The 16,770-nt window shown below is 46.0% G+C and overlaps 1 protein-coding gene across 1 annotated transcript in view; it reads right to left on the bottom strand.

Moving 5' to 3' along the window:
• The window catches only part of LOC115645083 (carboxypeptidase M-like), a 41,025-nt gene extending 37,338 nt beyond the window's left edge, over positions 1-3,687 (bottom strand). The window contains exons 1-2 of the mRNA XM_030549488.1: positions 3,618-3,687; positions 1,255-1,352 (exon numbers count right to left, since the gene is read on the bottom strand). Coding sequence (XP_030405348.1) covers positions 1,255-1,352; positions 3,618-3,687 — 168 coding nt within the window. The remainder of the gene's footprint in view (positions 1-1,254; positions 1,353-3,617) is intronic.
• Between the last annotated feature and the right edge of the window lie 13,083 nt (positions 3,688-16,770).

The following is a 16,770-nucleotide window of genomic DNA, read 5'->3' as shown; positions in this document are numbered from 1 at the left end:
ACAGGTACAGTGGATATTGTACAATGGGATTACAGTAGTAGCCAAAGCAGCAAAGAGTCCTGTGGCACCTTATAGACTAACAGACATATTGGAGCATGAGCTTTCGTAGGTGAATACCCACTTCGTCGGATGCATGAGTAGTAGCCAATGTATCTTCAATAAAGACATTCTTCTACAATGCCCTGATGTCTGCAAGTTTCTGTTTTGTATTCATAAACTGTTATCAGCCACATTAGGTGAGGCATTTTAGTGATGGGTACCAATGCAGAGTCTGTCTTCAAAAGTAAGCCAGCTGGCACTAGATAAGGCAATTATCACTCATTTTTGGACTCACTGGGTTGTACTTAATATTACTGATAAGGCTGTAGTACTTTCCTAGAAAGGCTCTTACATTTGAGACTCATTCCAAGTTATGCTAGAGTGTCAGGGCATTATCCAGAAAGGGGACATGTAAAGTTTACTCCATGTCTGCCATCTCAAACAGGTATCAACTGACGCAAGAGGAAGTCTAATGTGCTCTGTGTAAAGTGCTGAACTCTGCAACCTTACATTTAGCTTCTGTGGACATTCTGCATGAGGTCCATATACCATACATTGAATGTTTAATGTGCTTTCTCTCTAGTGGACCTTAGAGGTGATCTGTAATGGAGAAAAGAGAATGCTTGTTCTCTTTTTGATATATGAAGGAAGCCTAAATGATTTGTTTTTCCTCAAAAAATAAATGCTTATTTACATTAGAAATTCAGGTCTTCTCTGGGGTGGAAAAAGACAGGCGAACTAATGAAAATGGCAGTATCACAGATCCAAGGGAGGGAAAGTTGTGCTATTAAAAGGGAAAGATTTTTAATCTGACTGTTTAAAAGCTTTTTTGGAAGTTTTGTTGACAAATTTTGGAGAAAGGAAGTCTTCTTGTTAAAAATTAATACACATTCCATCAATTAACTTAAGAGCTCACACAAACACCTGAGACCTTCCAGAGATCCTCCACCAAACCCAGGAAAGATCAGACTTGAGATTTCTTAGATTGAAGAAAAACAAATAAAATGTAAACATTTCAGGTTTTTTCAAATAGGCACAAAGAGCATAAGCCCATTTCAAGTCCTTTGTAGGTCACCTTTTAGAATTTGGGAGAAACTGGAGGGGTACAGTAAACCCCAATAATTAGTAATATGAGCATAAGCAAAATTCCTTTTAAGATCCCTGGTAAATGTTTTGCTACAGATTACATTGCAAAAATTGAAATTGTAGACGTACCTCATCCCCATGCATATTAGCAATATACTTGAATTCTGGTATGCCAATGGTATGTTGGGTTGGAAACCTTCCCAGAACAAGAACCCACAGGTCTCTACCTTTAAGAGGGGAAGGGGAAAAGAAATTTAAAGTGTCAAATGAAAAACTTTTTTTTACAAGCCTACCCTCCGTATAGCATAATATAGTAGTTTTTTTTTTAAATAAACTTCAGAACTGTATTTTGTCTTCAAAGCCCAAATTAAAAATGTACGGAAGTATTTTTGTATAATATTCCAGTCTTCAAGCTAGACAGTTATCTAAGATATTCATCTGGGGGGGAGGGAACCACAAACACACAAGTCTGCTACTAAGCAACAGGAAAACAAACGAAAACAGCTTCCTCAAGAACAGGCAAAATATTTCAACACCAAGTAAAGTAGGACCATCAACTTGCAAAATAAAATACAGTAATGAATTGTTGGTGAGACATCTGGAGACACTGGAATAACTATAACAACGTTTCTCTGAGGTAAACAGGGATAAGAAATGAGTCATAAAAATAAAGTTAAACTATAATGTATTATCTATAGCAATAGTTTTTGTTGTTGTTGGGTACTAGTCTTGCCACCTTTCCTCATGGGAGGAAATTGCAGGATTAGGCCCTTGATTATCAAATTTAAATTGGCTGCCAAAATGTGATCAGATTTAGGAAGTGAAGTAAGATACTCTGCCACTATTCAAAGCTACCATCTTATCTTTCATTGAAAGGGGAGAGTTAAAGGGAAAAATAGATTTGCTGAAATTAATATTCTGCCTAGCAGACCCTGGAACTACCCACAACCAAAGCACTCATTACTCTGTGTAAAATAAGCTAATGGATGGAGACAAAACTTGTCTTGTACATGTAAATAAATGGACCTAGTAGGTGTCTGTTCTTATTAGCAGCATGCCAAAATTATAAATGTTAAAGAAAAACAGGAAGCCTATACCTACTTTTTAAAAGGATAATATATGGAAACATTACTAATCTGTAGCAATTCCACCCAAAGGATTGCACTACAGCAAAAATAAAGGTACATACTAACAGAAAACACTGCCTTATTGGGTGACCAGATGTCCTGATTTTGGAGGCTTTTTCTTATATAAGCACCTATTACCCCCCACTCCGTCTCGATTTTTTATACTTGCTATCTGGTCACCTTTCTGCCTTACCTAGTGGATCTGTGGGCCTGCTTTTTCCAATCTTTTTTTAAGCTTGTCAATTTTTTTTAAACCAAAAGCAGACCACATGTAATGGACCACTCTGATGCACATACACATTTAGCCCTAAATCTGACTTCTTCAAAGTGGATTGCATTCAGATATTCGATCAACAAATATTTTTGTGACTAGTAGAGCTTCTGTTTTACCATATTAGAGCCATTTTACATTTGTGAATCTTCAAAACTGGTCTGCATGATTCGTCTGAAGAAATCAAATAAGTTTATTCCATACTTTAAATACTTGGCTGATCAGTCTGTGAGTTCTAATACCAAATACTCTGAGCCAACCATGGGTGATATTCACTTAATACCAAACTGCTTTGCAAACAAAAAGGCTTTGGCAATATTTCAGTATACAATCTCCCCCACTCTCCTCTCCTCTCACTCCTCCCCAAAAAAACCCTCCCCAGCGCAATAAAAAACAAGTTAGAATTCACCAAAATTTTTATTTGGCTAGTATCATTCAGCCAGATCTATTTAAGCCCAGTATGTGCCACCCTTACTCGCAGTTAGCAATAATACCTTACCATACAAGTAGTCCCACTGAAGTCAGTGGAACTACCCTCAGAATAAGTAACAAAATGTGAGGAAGAATAGCAGAATCTGATGATTCTTGATAAGAAAGAAAAGAGATAGTAACAGCATGCAAATCTATTATCTATCTGAGGGTTTTATACTGCTGCCCACCATCATAGCACTTGCAGAGTGCTCTGAGACTGACTCCTGATGGTCAGCGCAGGTGACCAAGACTGGCTAGAGCTGCCTCTCACTCTAGTCAAGTTCTCAGAAGCCCTCCGCCACATGCCCACCAATAAATTATAGTATCTCAGTGCCTTCTGTGTAAAATCTATAGCAATAGTGAAGTCCCTAGTGGACTTAATGGAGTTTCCAGCACATATCCCTTTTTCTCAAACTCTGCTTGGGGCAGGATCTTTGTTGGGGGAAAGAGAGAAGGGGAGTTAGTAGGGGGTTGGAAATAAAAGTGATGTTTAGATTGTCAGAACCATTTATGATGGAAGGCTTTTGCAAAGAGGAAGGTTTTGCAACATTTCTTAAAGATGGGCAGACTCTGGACTCACTAGATCACCTCTGGAAGACTGTTTCACAGCTGGATCCCCTTGCCAGAGAATGCCTTCTCCTCATCTCTCACATCTTTGTGATCTGCATTGTTCCAGGGAAGCGCAGCCCTCATGGTGGTTCATAGTCAAAATTTAGTCTTTGATGTAGCTAGGGCTTGACCCGTTATTACTCAGCCTAAAATCTAGAAAATCATTATTTGCTATAGGATGCAAAATAAACTTTACATAGCTTTGACACATCCACTTCTGTTCCATACAAAAGTTATTAATGAAACTGTTTATGTTAAAAGGTCACAGGCAGGTTCCACAAGGGAGAAACCCAAAATATGAAATAACTAAACTTTTAAAGCACATCCACTCTCCCAAAACACAAGACAAACTTGCTGTAGTAGAAAGTCTCAAGCCTGGAAACATCATCTCCTGCAAAGGTGCTACTTTTATTCCAAGGTGAAATCCTGGTGCGGAGCAGCATGCAGTCCAGATAACAGGACTAAGCATTCAGCCATGTGCACATGGGACCAAATAATACTTTGAGTGCACAGCGTCAAGGTATTACGGAGTTCTTGACTGGGAACAGCGTAAATTAACAAGCTCATCAAGGCAGGGACTATTCTTTAACAGTTGTTGTACAGCATCTAGTACCTGGTAGAGGCCTATAGGAACTACTGTAATCCAAACATTGTTAAACTCTTGGGATTTTTGGTGTTTTTCTTAAAATTACAGTGCTTAGAGTTGTGCAATTATGTTAGAATGAGGTTTTTTTTTAAAGTTTATAGTACTCATGATTGTAAAGAATCTAGAAAATGTGAACACCCAAAGGCACAAAAGGCAAAATAAGACCCCACATGTTTTAAAATCTTGTGATTTTAAAGCCAGATTTAGTTCTGTGCATTTGGGATTGGCAATACTGTATTTTCTTATAGCTCTTAATTAAACATTTGTGTTTCCACTACCAAATACAAAGGACTTTGAATTTATCTAAATAATTCCGCTTTGAAATAGGACAGTATTTAAACAGAGATTCATTAGGCTGTTTCAGTAGGAAAAAGGCAAGTGCCTCTTCTGGAGAAGTAGCACCAAATCATTAACTTCACTGAATTTTTGCTTGAATAAAGACTGAAGATTTTGGTTCTTCATGATTAGTGAAGGGTATGAAAAAAATGGTTACTCAACTTGGTAACTTGTTCTTCGAGATGTGTTGCTCATATCCATTCCAGTTAGGTGTGCGCGCACTGTGTGCATGTTTGTCGCAAGATTTTTATACTAGCAACACTCGGTGGGTCGGCTGGGTCGGCCCCTAAAGTGGCATTGTTATGGCGCCGGATATATACCCCTGCCGACCCAATGGCCCTTCAGTTCCTTCTTGCCGGCTACTCCAACAGAGGGGAAGGAGGGCGGCTTTGGAATGGATATGAACAACACATCTCGAAGAACAATCAGGATCAGGTGGGCGCTGTCCCTGCGGAGCTTGAGTAAGACTCTATAGACGAGCGGAAACGGTGGGAAGGCATAGAGTAGGTGCCTCTTCCATGGGATCAGGAATGCATCTGAGAGGGAGCCCGGGGAGCGTCCCTGGAAGGAGCAGAACATCTGGTATTTCCTGTTCTTTCAGGAGGCCAAGTGGTCTATGTGGGGAAACACCCACCTCTTGAAAACAGAATGGATGACGTCTGAATGAATCGACCACTTGTGAGACAGGAAAGATCTGCTGAGGTGATCCGCCAGAGTGTTCTGGACTCCTGGGAGAAAAGACACTACCAAATCGATCGAGTGGGCTATGCAAAAGTCCCAGAGGTGGAAGGCTTATTGACAAAGGAGGGAGGAGCGTGCTCCGCCCTGCTTGTTTATGTAAAACATGGCCGTTGTGTTGTCCATGAACACTGATATACTACGGCCTTGGAGATGGTCTCGAAACACCTGGCATGCTAGATAGACCGCTCTCAGCTCTCGCACACTGATGTGTAAGGCCAGCTCTGAGGTGACCAGAGGCCTTGACTGCGAAGGCCCTTGAGGTGGGCACTCCAACCCAGAGATGGCACGTCCATGGTTAGGCCATCAAGGGTTGCGGTGGGTGGAATGGCATCCCTGCGCAGACTAGAGTGGGGGTTAGCCACCAGGTAGGGAGCCCAGAACCTTCCGGGGAATGGTGAGCACTGAGTCCAGGCTGTCTCTGTGTGGTTGGTATACTGAAGCAAGCCAAGTTTGAAAGGGACGGAGGCATAGCCTCGCGTGCTTGGTCACGAAGGTGCAGGAGGCCATGTGATCTATTAGGCTGAGGCAGGTGCACACCAATGTTGTTGGGAAAGACCTCGAATAATTGAAGCCATTGCTTGAAAACGCGACTGCGGGAGGCAGGCTCTGGCCAGATTGGAGTCCAGAACCGCTCCAATGAAGTCTATTCTCTGCGTGGGTGTCAGAGTAGACTTCTCTGTGTTGATCATCAGGCCTAGGCTCCCAAAGAGGCCTTTGATGATGCGCAGCTGCTGCGACACTTGGTATCCCACTTCCACCGTGCGCAGGACCCAACGATCTGAAGTTAGCTGGGACCAGGCAGGGAGGAATTGGGAGAGGCGGTTGAAAAAGGGAGAAGGATCCAGTAGAGCAACTGGTGGGTCGCCCTTGGGCGTCCCATCAAAAGTTCTGCTTGGGCCCTGCTGGTGGTTTAGGGGGCGCCTGATTTTGACTTCCTTGAGGGCCAGACTGTCTCCAACGATTCCCTCTACCACACCTTCTGCTAAAGTCCTGACGTGGCCTAGGTGGGGTGTAAGGGCGGTGTGGCTGGGGCCGGAAGGACCTGCATTGGGTCACTGGTATGTGCACACTCAGCGAGCGCATTATAACACAATTGTCCTTCAGACTTTGCAATCTGGGGTCAGTCTAATCTGAGAACAGGTCCTGGTCTTCAAATCCTGAATAGTTTCTTGTAATTCAGGGGGAAGGCTTGATACCTGGAGCCAGGAGATACGCCTCATCGTCACTCCTGATGCCAGAGTTCTGGCTGCAGAATCTGCTGCATCCAGAGAGGCTTGGAGAGAGGTTCTTGCTACCTTTTTACCTTCCTCAAGTAGGGCCGTAAATTCTTGACAGGACTCCTGGGGAAGAAGCTCTGTAAACTTCCCCAAGGACACCCACGTGTTAAAGTTATATCTACTTAGGAGGGCTTTTTGGTTTGCCACCCTAAGTTGAAGGCCCCCGGCAAAGTATATTTTGTGGCCTAAGAGGTCCATGCGCCTAGCCTCCTGTGACTTAGGAGCCGGGGCTTGCTGGCCATGACGCTCCCTCTCGTTCACTGATTGCACCACTAAAGAGCAAGGAGGTGGGTGAATGTAGAGATATTCATACCCCTTTGAGGAGACCATATATTTTCTCTCTACTACCCTTGCTGTAGGTGGAATCGAGGCTGGGGATTGCCAAATGGTGTCCGTGTTAGCTTGTATGATGTGGATAAACGGAAGTGCCACACTAGTAGGTGCATCAGCCGATAGGATGTCCATGACAGGGTCCTCTATTTCAGGGACCTCATTCCACCTGTAAATTCATATTCTGAGCCACTCGTCTCAAAAGGACTTGATAGGCCCTGAGATCAATTGGTGGAGGGCCTGAAGAGGATGTTCCCGGCAGGCGAGGAGGAGGAGAGGCCTGGGACCAGGGGGTCCTGTGGAGGCTCCTGTACTTCAGGAGTGTCATCTGCGTCAGCTGGAACCTGGGTGTCTGCAGATGGTATCGGAGCCTCATCCGTGCCCATGCGGGGGCGCAGCTTACTGTCACCTCTGGTACCCAGTGTTCTGATGGGGCCGACCGTGGAGCCACTGATGGAGCACCTTGGGCTGGGTGGTATGCCCACGATTTCCAGAAGGACCAGTGATGAGGCCCTTGCTCGTGGCTCTGGCTCTCTGGAAATATATGGCTGTGGATGTCAGAGTCACGCTCCTGAGGATAGGATGCGCTACCAGCCTGTGATGACACCGATGTGTGTCTCGATGGCCACGGCAGTGCCAATAGGCCCTGGGAGGACGCCACAGTTCTGGATGCTCAATCCTGGGGCGGTACTGGGGAATGGTACCGGGAGCTATAACGGTACCGTGAGCGAGACTGGGACCTTCTACCCTAGCGGTGCCGGGAGGTTGACCGGGATCCCGAGTCCCTTTGTCTGGAGCGACTGCAGGATACACGGTGCCGAGAGCGGTGTCGTGAGTCAGATCGGTACCAGGAGCATCTGGCTGGCGAACGAGATGTCGAATGGTGCCGCGAGTGAGACCAGTACTGTGATGGAGAGTGGTGCCGGGACTGCGAGCGGCGCCGGGAGTGAGAACAGTGTGATTGAGAGCGTCTGTGAGACCGTGATCTTGAACAACATCTCTCTGTTGGACCAATGGAAGGTGGCCTTACTCGGGTCGGTTTCCCGATGCATTGTATGATCAGCACCGGCAGTGCCGGGGGTTGAAGCCGTGTCGACTCTGTCATGGCGATGAGCTCCCTTGCCGTGGCGGTCTCCAGTGTAGTAGGGAGGGCAAGCTCAACCACAGCATGAGCCAGGGAGCTGTCAGACATCAGACTCAACGGCCCTTGTGGAACCGGAATCGACGGTGCCGCGCTCGATGGAGCCACAATCGGCGGTGCCACAGTCGACGGTGCCGTGGCAGATGACCGTGCTGGACGAACCGTCTTTGAAGACAGCTCCTTTTGTGGAGCTGAAGCAGCTGGAGTGCTATGTTGCTTCCTGGGTATCGGGGACAGGGAGCAGTGCCGAGCAGATGTCAGTGCTGAGGCTCCCTCTCGGTACCAGAGCGGTCTGGGGCCGACAGGGCGCTCCTTACGGAAGCAGTCTGTTGGGCGCTCGGTATAGATGCTGCAGGACTAAGTGCCAACTCCATGAGGAGCTGTCTCAATCGAAAGTCCCGCTCCTACTTCGTCCTTGGTTTAAACGACTTGCAGATGCGGTACTTATTGGTAAGGTGGGATCCCCCAAGGCACTTGAGGCAAGAGTCGCGGGGATCCCCTATTGGCATCAGCTTTTGGCATGCCGAGCACGGTTTGAATCCCGGTGCCTTCGGCATGGGCCCGTACCAGGTGGAGGAAAGGGGCTAATCCCCGATCCCCCCTTAAACTATATACACTAATTATAAATACAACAACTAATACTAACTACAAGAACTCGAACTATACACACAATAAACAGCAAAGAACTACGAGTAGCTAGGGATGTGGAGATCAGCAAAGCCGCGCTCCACAGTTCCAACGACCGTCATGGGCGGCAAGAGGGAACTGAAGGGCCATTGGTTAGGCAGGGGTATATATCCGGCACCATAATGGCGCCACTCCAGGGGGCGACCCAGCTGACCCACCGAGTGTTGCTAGGGGAAAAATCTTCCAACGAACGTGCACACGGCGCGCGCACACCTAATTGGAATCGATATGAGCAAGCACTCGAAGAAGAAGTTTCTTTTGGGAGAGTACTGAAGGGGGAAATTTTTTTTCCCTCACGTCCATCCTCAAGTTTAAATAAAAACTAAGAAGATGACCTCTTATGGGTATCCATGAGTCTATCTACTCTGAGAGAGAGTTCAGTTGTAAATCCCAAATAGAGGGAGGCCCTTACTCCACACAGCCAAGAGTTAGGAAACTAAAAAGGTATGTCTGCACTACTACAGCACTGCTGCAGCTGTAGTTTAGATGATTCCTACATCAATAGAAGGGATTTTCCCCATGCTGTAGTTAATCCATCTCAAGGGGTGGTAGTTAGGTTAATGGATGAACTCTTATCAACCTAGCTGCACCTACAGTGGGGGTTAAGTCAACCTAACTGTCACACTGGGCATGAAATTTTTCACACCTCTAAGGGATGTAGCTAGGTCATCTAATGTTTAGGTGTAGATGAGGCCTAACTCCCTGAGATAGGTGGGACTTAAGCTCCACCCCTCTCCTCAGCATGTCTTACTGGCTAGCTTCGGCACTAGTGTTTCCCCCCAGGAATTGAAATTAGGGGGAGTGTTTGAATTTATGGGGGGTCAGAGCCGACGAGCGGTGAGACCGTGAGGTTGAAGGTGGGCTCTATGGTACCACAGTAAAAATGAAAAATGTTTCATGGCCATTTATTAGATTTAAACTCATGTTTTAAAATCATCACACAAATTAAAGTTGGCTGCTCAAGCCTTCTATGAAGCACCACATTTACAGCCTTTTTGGTTTCTTGTTTTAATTTTGCACAACTCTGTTAATGAACTTCTTGAATGCAGTGCGTTCATCTTTGGTGGCTTCTCATGTGTCCGGTACTTCCATTCTGTCAATTGATATGCTCATTAGATCATTCACATGATCAGGCAGAAGGCAACTTCTTTCAGAACACAAAATTCAGTGAGGCAAACGAACACTCAATTGTAGCTGTTGTGACTGAGAGTAGCAAGAGATGAATTCCTACTTCTTTCATCCCAGGAAACATAGCATAAAGATCAGGTCAAGCCACTAGTGATGATAAAAAAGAAGTTGAAGTCAAATCTTCATTCATTCATCATATGATATTCTACTCTGTGTTCAAATTCTCTATTCTGTCCTGAGCACATGGCAGCCCCATTGCTGGTAGTGCCTTACTCCACTCAACCGCCGGTGTTTTATAGGACAGGGACCTATAGAAGCTATGTAGAGGTTGAGCAGAAGCTATAAGTCACCGTTGTAGATTTTTAAGAATCAAGTCTGTGTACTTTTTCAGTTGCCTTAACAAACACTTCTTGTCCTCTTTATTTAAGGATTCAATATAAATGCCTTCATTAATCAACTTCTGGACTGAAGTCTTTGCTTCTTCCAGTACTTTTTCAATGATAGCTCTCTGATCTAAACGTAGCTTCTATTGCTGGATAAAGATCTACTAATGTTGTAGCAGATGCCTGGATGGCATTGTTTAATGACCCAGTGGTTTCAACAGTAGACTTACAAGAGAGAGAATGGCAATAGTCGTCTGTGAATGTAGTAGCAAAAGTAATCCACCAGCCTCACTACATAGATCCATCCCATCTCGGAAGATACTTTCCAAAGCCCGTAATAATGGGCTGGAGTAATTTCAAGACAACAGCCAAGATTGCTCATGAGAAAGCCAGCGGGTTTCCCAGGTTGGACTAATTTGAACTTCAGTCCCAGTGTATCTTCTATGTTTTCCAAGATATTCAGTCTTTTTGGACTCTTGCTGAAAAAAGAATATAATGAAGACATTGCATTTATAGCTTTTTTTTCCCAAATGTCTTTTGAAGAGTCCTGCAGCTCATACTAGCGCTAGTTGCAGTAGATGGCCTCTGCAGCGTGTATAGGAGAGATAAGGGTTACACTTTTCTCTGAGCAAAGCTTGTACTCCACCATGTCTTCTAGTGAAGTTTGCAGCTCCATCAAATTCACAAGCTGCCATTATCTGGAGTTCCATTGACAAGAATTTAACTCTAAGATATGGGTTGTCACAGATGCAGCCAATGTGTCTTCTATTACTTTGAACATCTAGAAATGCACCTACTGGACAACTACTACATTAAAGATAATGTACACAATGACTTAATACTTGATGCCCATTTGCATCATTGCATTCATCAGCCATGTATGCATATCTTTTGCATGGTGAGAGAGTTCTTCACTTTTTCAGCTGTTGAGTCTTTCACTGTTGCACTGCATGCTTCTAACCAGTCAGCTGAGTTCTTGCAGAAAGATAGCGAGCATTTGCTGGTCTTGTTCGGAACCAGTGTTCAACTTCAGGATGAACAAGTGACAATGCACTTAACATTGGCCTGGAGTTTGTAGTGGTGTGTGGTCTCTCTCTTGCTTAAATAGAAAGTATGATGCCACAGCCATGTTTGTTCGCATGAACTTTGTGTCTCCAGCATTCTTAACAGCCTCATTAATGCTTACCAGTGTTGTCCTTGGTCAGTGGAGACTCAGAGTTCAGAGGTCCTTTCACATTAGTTCACCTCCCAGGTGGGGAGCAAGAAGGCACCCTGCTCATTCCTCCAGCTGCTCACTGTTCACTCTGGCCACTGTTGTCATTCTGCCATGGTTTCACTCCATTGTTCTGTTGCCAATGGCCCTGCAGAGTCACCTTCTGCTGCCACCTGCCACTGTGACCTCTGCTAGGTGGTCTCCTGAGGTTCCACCCAGCTCTCAGTGATTTCAGCTGAGCTCTCAGTGGGAGAACCTTGCTGCTAGTGCAGACTAGGCTCCACAGAAACACTGTCCCACAGCAAGTCTAAGCACTTAGACCTGATTTCAGCTGCAGTGGTCACTTAACAAAACAAAAGACTATCTATGGAGCTAATCAGCTCTGTCTTTAAACAGTGGAGAGGGGCAGGTCAAATAGTACTTGTGACTCAGGCAGACCATCAGCAAAACATCTGTCCCCACTCTCTCTTGATGCCCTCAATCAGCCAGGCTAAGTACAGTTCTACTGCCCTTTACTCATACAATAAGAACAACATTACATTACCCCCTGCCCCACATTAAAGTGATTTGTAACTCAACCCCAGCCAAAATCTATGACTTGGGCAACGCAGGTCCTGTTTGCTGGATACCTATGTAGATTAAGTGTGAATGTAAATACAGTCTGGTCCTGAAGTCTTTTTCCCATACTCATCACTAGCTGTCAGGGAGAGCTCATTTAGACCTTTGCTTCAATAATTTGAACTTATTAGGTTGGCCAACCTCCCCAGAATGAATGCTCTGACATTGTCATAAAAACGCTGTAAAGAAGCTAGTCTATATTGATACTTTTCAAATCTATTGTACTTTTTCAGATACACATATTTTATCATACACTGTATATGCTTTTAAAGTGTGTATTAATGTTTTCAATTCAATTCAAATTTGCAAACAATCACTAAACTGGCAACACTGCATATAACTAGTTCACAAACTAGGGTGGGGGTGGTACGGGGCTGGTGTAGGGAAATCCCTGTTCAGCACCTACGCTATTGGCATAGCTGCAGTCAAAGTATCTTTGTTTCGACTTGCCACCGTGAGGACAGCCAGTGTGAGTCGACCGCGGTGGCTCCCATGTACACTCTGCTTACTCCTCCTGCTCATGGTGGAGTACAGGCATTGAATTCAGGGATCAATTATCCCATCTAGATGAGAAGCATTAATCATCCCTGATACAATCGAACACTACCTGCTGATCCAGTGGGTAGTATAGACGTACCCTAAGAGTTCCAAAAGCTAAGTTTAATTCGTCTAAGTCTCAGTCTTTGATCACCAAATCTATACAGTTTGCTGAGTCTAAACAACCTCTGTCCCTCCACTTGCTTGTGGAATCTTCAGTTGGAATCCATGCAAACTCTTCCTCTGCTGAAATCACTGCTAGCCAGTCAGCTAACTGATTAACCAATCACTCAGTTAAGTCACACTGTATAGATGTAAAGAAACCTGCTGCAAAATGCTTCAGAATTAGGGACAACAGATTGTTTTCTGCTCCTGGCTCAGCTTCTCCCAGCTCACAGGACACGTGGTCCTTGGTAAGCAGCTGCTCTGACTGCATGTCCTCATGGAGTCTGACCTCAGCAACAAGGAACATACAGTAACTCCTCACTTAAAGTATCACCGGTTAATGTTGTTTGTTGTTACATTGCTGATCAATTAGGGATGCTCATTTAAAGTTGATCAATGCTCCCTTCTAACATCTTTGTCCACTGCTTGCAGGAAGAGCAGCCCATTGCAGCTAGCTTGGAACCAGGGTGGGAGCGGTAGCCTCCCCATTAGCCTCCCCATCAGCTTCCAGCTCCCCTAAGTTCCCTGTGCTGCAGCCGCCCAGCAGGCTATCAATCAGCAGTTTCAGCTATCCCTCCCCCCATGCCATGTTCTGCTACTGCCCTCTGCCTTGGAGTTGCTCCCAGAGACTCCTGCTTGTAGGGAAGGAAGGGGGCTAATGTCAGGGTGTCCCTCTCCCACTTACTCTGCACCTCACTTACCCCTTCTCCATATGAAGCAGGGGAAGGGGACACAGATGGAGAGAGACGAGAGGCCTTGGCTACACTGGTGCTTTACAGCGCTGCAACTTTCTCGCTTAGGGGTGTGAAAAACACCCTCCTGAACAGAGCAAGTTACAGCGCTGTAAAGCGCCAGTGTAAACAGTGCCCAGCCTGGGAGTGGCGGCTCCCAGTGCTGTAAGCTAATTCCCCCGGGGAAGTGGAGTACCTGCAGCGCTGGGAGGAGCTCGCTCCCAGCGCGTGGCACTGCGACCACACTCGCAATTCAAAGCGCGTGCCCGCAAGGAAAGGAACGCTCCCATGCAGCGCTTTGAAGTTTCAAGTGTATCCATACCGAGAGAGCTTGGGGCAGCAGCTGCTGTCGCACTTCCTGCTCCACTAAAAAGGACAATGCACTTAAGAGTGGGTCAGCTTACTTAAAGGAGCAGGGTGCATCTCTCTCACTCTCCCACACATAGGTGAGTGTCTGTCTCTGTCTGCTATGCGGTCTCTCCCCCTCCCTCCTGTGTTGCTGCCTTGATGAAAGGCTACATTAACAAGGTGTTCACTCTTGAGGGCTCAGCCTCAGAGGCTGACATCAAAGGAACTCCCACAAAAGAAGCTGAGGTGCTACAGTCGCTTTGAGGCGGTCACTCCACCAGATGCTTCAGTTTTAATAGGCCATGAAGGATTTTGAGGATTTAAGGTGAAGTACTATTAGTAGTAGATAGCAAAGTTGTTATCAAGGAGAAGTTAGGAAAGAATTGCTAAAATGCCTGCATCAGTCATCCAAGATTTCAGAAGGATTAGAGAGAGAGAGAGAGAGAGAGAGCCCACTACAAGATGAATGAGGTAATACCTTTTATTGGACCAACTTCTGTGAAAATGAACTTCTGTGAACTCTTCTGCAGCTAGAGCTGTGATGTATTGACCAGGTACATCACATGACATTCAGAATGCAATACAGATGTGCTTGAATACAGTGACCAGAAAGATCCCATGAAGAAACATAAGACTTTTAGGTCAGCCATCAGATAAAAAAAAAAGACATGGGTTTTATTTTTTGTTTCAAGGGAAAAATTTCTTAGTAGTTGTTCACTGTTGTTCTAAACAGCCTGCAGTATTCAGAGAAAATGAGAAGACAGACTAAAAACAGCATTTTCTGACAGACCATTGGACGTAAGGACCATGTTCTGTTGCCAGTCATATTGGACTTTGCAAAGCATCTGGGAATATATTTGTCACATTCAAGGGCTAGATATCAACAGTGAAAGGGCATGGCAATAGAGGATAAATGACACTTAAAGTCATGATTTATAAGGTAGTAGAACTGGGGTCGGCAACCTTTGAGAAGTGGTGTGCCAAGTCTTCATTTATTTACTATAATTTAAGTTTCCGCATGTCAGTAATACATTTTACGTTTACAAGGGCTGGCAGATGGAACCCCAGACTGGCAGTGAGGGTGGCAGATGGAACCCCAGATCGGCAGCGGGCTGAGCCGCTCAGCCCATTGCCAGTCTGGGCTTCTGTCCCCTGGCCTCTGCCAGCCGGGGTCCCAGCCGCCAGCCCCACTCAACCCGCTGCTAGTCTGGGGTTCCGTCCACCCAGGCAGGCAGCAGACTGAGCAGGGCTGGCGGCTGGGATCCCGGCTGGCAGGAGAGTGCCCCTTAAATTAGCTGGCGTGTCTTTGGCACGTGTGCCGCAGGTTGCCGACCCTTGTAGTACAGGCATGCAACAATCCTCCATTTTGCTCTGACTTGTATGTTATTCTTTTGCACAGTTGTTTTTAGAAGTGTACTTACTGGCTTCCATTACAGCAAGGAGATATTACAGCTATTCTTGGTTTTGCTGTACTAATTAAATATGAAACAAGTAGCACCACAGGAGCAAAGACAAGTTCCAATATTCAGAGTGTGGCAACAACTCATCTGACAGGAAATTTCAAACAGTTTAATGCATCAGAATTGGTGATACAACCAGATCTCAATAGGCTTATGTTATTTCAAAATAGACCAACACACTTTGAGTGAAAATTGCTTGCTCTGAGCAGAAAAAGGTTGTTGAAAGGTAAAGACAACAAGACTAGTTGGAAGTCCTATCACCTTTGCAGTCCATAAAATGCTTTGTACAAAACACAGAAGTTCACAGATATGTGCTATAGCTTTGAGATACTGTCTATCTATGGTTCCCAGATGCAGACAACTTGTTTTATGTCTTATAATGTAAAGAGACTAAACATCTCAGTGACTGATATGCTGCAAATGCTTGTAGTAACTGCCACAGTTAAAAGGATAACTGCACCTCTGACCCCTCCTGATCATGAGTGCCCCCCTTCTCAGGTATCAGGCCTCCAGCAGTCATCTTGCTCCAGGTGGAATCATTTGATTCTTCACTCTCAGATGGGGTCTCAGGCTGCAGTCCTCTGGTGCTAATTAGGACTACCTCGCAAGCCTGAGTTATGGTTGGTACCTGCAGTTCTACTCCTTGAGAGCAATGACCAGCAGCCTTCACTGATCAGCAGTGCCGTCCCTACCTATACACAAAGTATGCAGCTGTGTAGGGCACCAGGAAATGTGGGGCACCAAATTTCCTGGTGCCCTGCACAGCTGCATGCTGCTCCAGCCGCAACCCCTGCCCCATGGTCCATACCCCAGTCCCGCCCCGCCCCCACTCCCCTAAGGACTGAAGCAGGGCTGGGCCTGCACTCATGCGTAGCAGGAAGTGCAGCAACCCAGCTCCATCCGTGCTGCTGGTGAGTGCTGGGGGCAGGAGCGGCGCCAGGGTTTTTGGCGCCCTAGGCGGGGGTCCTTCCGTGCTCCGGTCCTTGGCGGTAATTCTGCGGCGGGGGAGGGTGTCCTTCCGCGCTCCCGGTCTTCGGGGCACTTCGGCGGCGGGTCCCGGAGCAAGTGAAGGACCTGCCGCAGAATTGCCGCTGCTGACCCAGAGTGCGGAAGGACTCCCCACCGCTGAATTGCCGCCAAGGTCGGCAAAATGCCACCCTCCCAAATCCTGGCGCCCTAGGCGACTGCCTAGGTCGCCTAAACGGAAGCGCCGGCCCTGCCGGGGGGGGGGGGCGGTTCCCCCCTGTCCTCCAAGTCAGCCCCCCCCTTGCAGAGGCCTGCTTCTTCCCCTCCCTCCCCCCCCCCCCATAGAGCCCCAGAAAAGCTAAGGACAGCCCTGCTGATCAGACAGCCTTTCAAACACAGTACTATTTATTTAGAACCAAAGCATTCCAGATAAAAAGATCTTAAAATATTAAAACTTATG

Source organism: Gopherus evgoodei, chromosome 1, assembly GCF_007399415.2.
Source record: "Gopherus evgoodei ecotype Sinaloan lineage chromosome 1, rGopEvg1_v1.p, whole genome shotgun sequence".
Taxonomy (NCBI): Eukaryota; Metazoa; Chordata; order Testudines; family Testudinidae; genus Gopherus; species Gopherus evgoodei.
Note: the sequence above shows the minus strand (reverse complement) of the source record. Positions and strands in the feature narration are given on the sequence as shown.